This window comes from Nicotiana attenuata, chromosome 2 (assembly GCF_001879085.1).
Source record: "Nicotiana attenuata strain UT chromosome 2, NIATTr2, whole genome shotgun sequence".
Classification (NCBI taxonomy): domain Eukaryota; kingdom Viridiplantae; phylum Streptophyta; class Magnoliopsida; order Solanales; family Solanaceae; genus Nicotiana; species Nicotiana attenuata.
The window spans coordinates 21,014,564-21,020,990 of NC_031990.1; the positions used below are offsets into that span (position 1 = coordinate 21,014,564).

Below are 6,427 nucleotides of genomic sequence, written 5' to 3' on the forward strand. Positions count from 1 at the left end.
ATGTGATTTTGTTGACTGAGTAAGGCCGAGGGCCTGAATTGTGAGGATACTAATGGATGTCGTAGCAGTGTTATACTGTTATTGATATGAGGCTGAGGGCCTAGTTTGATGCCACGAGATGGCTTGATATTGCGCTTGGGCCGTAAGGGGCCCCTCCCGGAGTCTGCACACCCCCAGTGAGCGCCGTCGACGTTAAATGGATCGGGCTGCACGCCGCAGCGATATATGGATTGGGCTGCACGCCGCAGCGGTACCGGTACTATTTGGTGTATTTACCTTATTTCATTGTCTGCCATTATATGTTGTTTGTGCTACTTCTTGCAATATTTACCTGTTGCTCTGGTGTTATTGTCACGACCCAATTTCCATACCCGGTCGTGATGGCGCCTCTCGTGAAGACAAGGCCAGCCAATTAACTCCAATTCGTTACCTTAACAATTATTAGACATAAATGAATAGAAAAATATAACCTAACAATATAATAACTGTCACGACCCAAACTGGATGGGCCGCGACGAGCACCCGGTGCCTTACTCAACCGAGTACCAACATAACATATCTTTCTTATCATACTATCATGGTAAATGAGCTAGAAAACTCGTCATGAGATAACAAGAATGAAACATAGGGGAATACTCAACATATGATGACCCACCATGATATGCAAACTTATACATGTGACATACGGGCCTATAAGGCCGACATGACCATTTGTAAACTCAAAACATAAGCCGAAAAGGCCATACAAGTATCCATACACCTGACATCTGTCTACAAGCCTCTAAGAGTACCTAATATCATAAAGGTCGGGACAGGGCCCCGCCATACCAATCAATACATATCCAAAGCATACTGACCAAATAGGCAACTCCGAAGCAAGTGGAGTGCACCAACGCCTTCTGCTGAACTGATAGCCTACTTGGAGGAATGTCAACCTGTCTATCGGGACCTGCGGGCATGAAACGCAGCGTCCCCAGGCAAAAGGGACGTCAGTACAAATAAAGTACCGAGTATGTAAGGTAGGAGAGCATAAACAAGAACAGTAACGTAAAGAGAGATAGAGGAGATACAACCTGTAACATCTGAGTGCATGTGGGGATACTGACATGAATTGCATAATACATATATATACATAAGCTTTTAAAAACATACGCCTCTGTGGGCATCATCATCATCATATCGTACCCGGCCTCAAAGAGGACTCGGTAAAAACGTACCCAGCCATCATAAGGCTCGGTAGAATCATACCCGGCCACGTGGAGCTCGGTAAACCCAACTGATCAGTGGTTGCACAATAGGTGCCATACCCGGCCGACTATAGCGCGGCTCAGTAGAGTAAAGTAGATACACATATAATGCATGCTGGACTCATGGAGTCACGTTCTAAACCTTTTGGAGTGACATAAGGTCATTGCACCATCAATTAACATTATGGACATCATACCATCAATATGAACTTCACTAGGACTCAAGGATCATATATGCTTTCTTGGAATAACTTTGTAAGGAAAGAATAACATGGACAACCTTAGTTGCTAGGAGTAGATTCATTATGAAATAGCGTATCGTTTATATTCGTGTCACTTTAGATCATGCCAAAAGAATGAAGGAAGAGCCTTAACATACCTTGTATATACTGCCCCAATCTCAAGCTATGAAATTTTCACGACTCCTTAGTCTACAATAAGAGAAACGATACTGTAGTTATCATTCAAGCGTCATAACTATTATGTATCGACCATAACCTATTTTACGATGAAACGGACAGCACCTCCCCTATATATATGACTTCACACAATTCCAAACAATCACCAAACAGCCCAAACAATATCAATAATAATCATATTGAGCCTCCCAAAACAGTCCACGCACAACCTAATCACTTCATACATACGACGGCCACCGTAGTCGTGTCAAACGATCCGGAAATGTTACGAAGAACTACCAGCCCACAACCCTACATCTATATGGTGTTTTTCCACATCCTTCCTCCTCCAAAACTCCACAAAACAGTAGTAAAAGATACAACCCAATACCAACACGAAACAGCCCAAAAACAGCGCACAACAAGTCGAATAATTCGAACTCACGACTTCCAATCACCGTCCCGTGAGTTCTAGCTATTAGGAAATGAATTTATCAACATTCCTTCATATTTAAAAGCTTAAATACAGAAATAAGGCATTTTCTTAACTATTAAATACCTTCCAAAACTCCAACTACAAAGAAAAAGAGAGGCAATATAGCGATACTCACGTCGTGGGGATCGTTCTAGTGTTATTGCTTCGTGATTTTGTGCCTCGGATGATAATCTTGTTGGATAACCTTGTGGACAGCTTAAGGGTGAGGTTAGGGGTCTTATTTGGTCGAGCTCTCTGGAATTATGAAGAATGAGATGACATAGGAAGATAAATATCCATTTTGGTTGAAAAGTCAAAAGGTGCTACTTGGCACCATCTCATTGGCCCTTTTTCAAATACCTATATCTTTTTATCCGGATATCGTATGAACGAACGGTTAAGAGTGTTGGAAACTAGATTCCAAGACCTTCAATTTGATATATAATATGTCCCAAAAAGACCTCATATAACACACGAAATGTATTGCTCAAAAAGCTTTAGTGACACACCTACTTGCCAACTATACAGTCTGTGCAGTCTTGCAAAACTGCAAATATCTCTCTACCCTGATGTCGTATCGAAGAACGGTTTAATGCATTGGAAACTAGACTCGTAGATATTCAATTTGATATGTAGATCATCCATTGATTCCAAGTATATTGGGAGAAAAGTGCATCTACATTTGACCTAAATGTCAGCAAATTATAAATGGAACTTGTGATGACCTTTTCCAACTTTTGTTCCACAACTCGCTTGACTTCAAAACATAACACCAACTATCGTACGACTAAAATAACTCATAATATAATCTCGTTATAATGTTAATAAGCCTAGTATCACCCCAAAAGTACATGGTAAAATATTCCAACTTGTCGACTTTCGACGAAACTTATTTTCTTCAATTCGTTTAGCTTCTAAGCCTTCAAACCCTCTTGCTACTTGGTACTAATGATCTTAAATATTTGTAACCTCCACATTAACATGATGAACTAACTTTCTAAACTTTTAAAAGATGATTCCCTTTCTGAGCTCACATTAATTGACTTATGACGTACTCTTACATACGATAACACGGGGTGTAACAAAAAGATGAGCGAGTTTGTTTTCCTAGTTGACATGCATCACAGATATGATCCTTTGAAAAAACTAATTTTGGAAGTCCAATGACGAGGTCATTTTTAGAATGTTTTTGAATAGTATGCATGCTGGCATGACCATGTTTTCTATGCCACACCCAAGGATCATCAACTATAGAAGCAAGACAGATTTGATCCCCAAGATTATCTAGGTTGCTAATAGTATAAACATTTCTGTCTCTATTACCTGAAAGGATGATTTTACCTGATTCATCTTCTATGAACCAACCATGTTTCTTAAAACGAACCTCATAATCATTATCATATAGTTGACTAATGCTGAGAAGATTGTAGCCGAGTTCATCAACAAGGTAAACTTCATCTACATCACATGTTGGACTTAGAGGAACTTTTCCAACACCAATTACATTTCCTTTGGATTTGTCTCCAAATGTAACTATTCCTCCATCTAGTCTAGTGACTGTTTTGAAAAGTTGTTTGTCACCAGTCATATGTCTGGAACACGCGCTGTCGAGATACCATTTTCCTTTTCGATTCTTCTTGCGTTGTTCCTCACTAGCTCCTTCATCTGCCATGAGACCAAGTTGCTCTGAGTCTTCTTCTTCATTTATTCTTCTGTTTCCTGAGAATCCACGTTCTCCTGATTCTTCATTGTTGTCATCTTCTAGGGCCATGAAGCACATATTTGCACTTTCTTCATGATCACATTCTTCTTCATCACTCCAGGTTCCAAAAGACTTCTTCCTTTGAAGATTCCTGCTCAGCTTCTTTTTCAGATCTGGACAGTCAGCTTGAATGTGTCCATGTTTACCACATTCGTAGCATCTTCCATCGTTTTCATTATTCTTCCTTTCCTTTCTGAAATTTGGTTTACCTCTTCCGCTATTCCTGTTTCTTCTCATCATACTGGTCACGACTTGAGAACCATGGCTATATTTTCATCTTGTTCTCCTCCTTCATTTTCCTCTTCATCTTCTAGTTCAGCCACAGTTGCTTTGAAGGCGACTGTTTTCTTCTTTTCTTGTTGAATCTGTCTATCCAAGTGAGTTTTCTCAAAAGCGATTAGATCACCTCTGAGTTCATCATAGGACATTTTATCGAGATCCTGACATTCGAGTGCAATGACTTTTGGCTGCCAAAATAGTGGGTAGACTTCTGAGAATTTTTCTGACTTGTTCTTCGCTTTTTATAGTTCTACCAAAGGATTTCAAGTCTCCAAGAATTTTGCTGAACCTGGAGAATATTTCTTCAGCAGATTCTCCATCCTTCATTTGAAATAGCTCATACTCACGAACCAATATATTTATCCTTGTTTCTTTTACTTTGTTTGTCCCTTCTTATGTGACTTCCAATTTATCCCACATTTCCTTAGCAGTTTTACAGCTAGAGATTTTTTCATATTCTTCACCATTGATGTCACGACCCGGATTTTCCACCCTCAGGAGTCGTGATGGAGCCTACTAATAGGAGCTAGGCAAGCCAATTAATTTAACACTTCTCTCAACATCATTAACAAAACAAAGAAGAACGAGGCAATTAATATAAAAGCGGAAGTCTCGAAAATATAAATAACTGAAACCAAGTGCGAAAATTCAAATACACCTCTACCCAGATCTGGTGTCACTAACTCACGAACTTCTACTGAATGCTAAATACAAAGTCTGAATGAGAATACAATACTGTCTGATCCGATACAAGGGAAATCAAACGAAAGACAGAGATAAGAGAGAGACTCCGGGCCATGCGGACGCCAGCAAGCTACCTCGGAATCTCCGGACTGAAGTAAGCTCCCAACGCTCCTACTGCTGACCAAAGGCTCCTGCTCCGGTACTATGATCTGTGCAAAAACCACAGAAGTGTAGCATCAGCACAACCGACCCCATGTGCTGGTAAGTGCCTGGCCTAACCCCGGCGAGGTAGTGATGAGGCTAGACAGGACCTACCAAAAACAACCTGTGCAGATATATATATACAAAGGCAACAGAAATAACAACAGAGAACATCAACTAAAAGGGGAAGGGGGCATGCTCGGGGAAAAATACAGCGAATACAGATCAACGGATATAACGACGAAACTATCTCAATACCATAGCTCATATATAAGTGGTCGGCGCGCCACACGATCCCTTTTATTAATTCATAAGTGGATGGCGTGCCACACGATCCCATTTCATAATATATAAGTGGTCGGCGTGCCACACGATCCCAGTTCATAATATATATATATATATATATATATAAGTGGACGGCGTGCCACACGATCCCATGTCATAGTATATAAGTGGACGGCGTGCCACACGATCCCATATCATAGTTCAAAATATCTGACTTTGTAAAGAAGGCCCCATTAGGGTAATTCGACAACCTAACACTTTAACCCGGCAAGGGTACAGCTAACAGCCCAAATATCCCGGCAAGGGAGAGTACATAATAATAGTCTACACGTCTCGGCAAGGGAATAATCACAACACGTCCTCTTTTAAATCACTTCTTTCTCAACTATCACATTCTTGTTCGAGCCAACGCTCCAAAATATACAAATCACAATTCTTCCTCAACCGTTCACATTATATGAAATTTATCAATTTAACAAGGAAGTAGTGTCACATCATTCGCATTACAAGCAATTAAGACTCACGGCCATGCTAGACTCCGGTGCATAGATAACCGTCACCATGTCTATACACCGTACTCCACATTTAGCAAGTAGCAAATAACATCCTAATCCTATTCCCTCAAGCCAAAGTTAGAACAAACACTTACCTCGGTCTAAGAATAGCAATCAACTCTCTAAACCGCCTTTCCTCTACAATCCAACTCCGAAACAATGATATCTAGTCATAATTAGTTCAATAATATCAATAAGGGCTCAAAAACATAATCCCATAGCCTAGAAATGAAATTCCAATCATTCTTCCAAAAACACCAAAATTCGACACCGGTCCCACATGGTCCAAACACGAGGCTCGGACCAAAACCCAATCACCCATAACCCCACGAGTTCAAATATATAATTTATTTCAAGATTCGACCCCAAATTGAGGTTGAATCACCCAAAATCCCCAAAACCCTAACTCTACCCAAAACCCCCATTTTCTACTTTGATTTCATGATTTAGGGCTAGGAATTTAGTGATTAGTGAAGAAAAAATGAAGGAATTAGGTGGGGAATTACTTACCCAAAAAGTCTTGGAAGAGGGGAGCTTCAATG

The 6,427-nt window shown here is 40.3% G+C and overlaps 1 protein-coding gene across 1 annotated transcript; it reads right to left on the reverse strand.

The window, feature by feature from the left end:
* Window positions 2,682–4,119, reverse strand: LOC109217278. The gene is made up of 2 exons (XM_019381512.1): window positions 3,444–4,119; window positions 2,682–2,686 (listed from the first exon to the last, which is right to left on the reverse strand). The coding sequence occupies exons 1-2, from the start codon at window positions 4,117–4,119 to the stop codon at window positions 2,682–2,684; spliced, it is 681 nt and encodes a 226-aa protein (XP_019237057.1).

Coding starts and splice junctions, on each gene's coding strand:
- LOC109217278 (XM_019381512.1), bottom strand. CDS start 4,119: ATGAGAAGAAACAGGAATAGCGGAAGAGGTAAACCAAATTTCAGAAAG.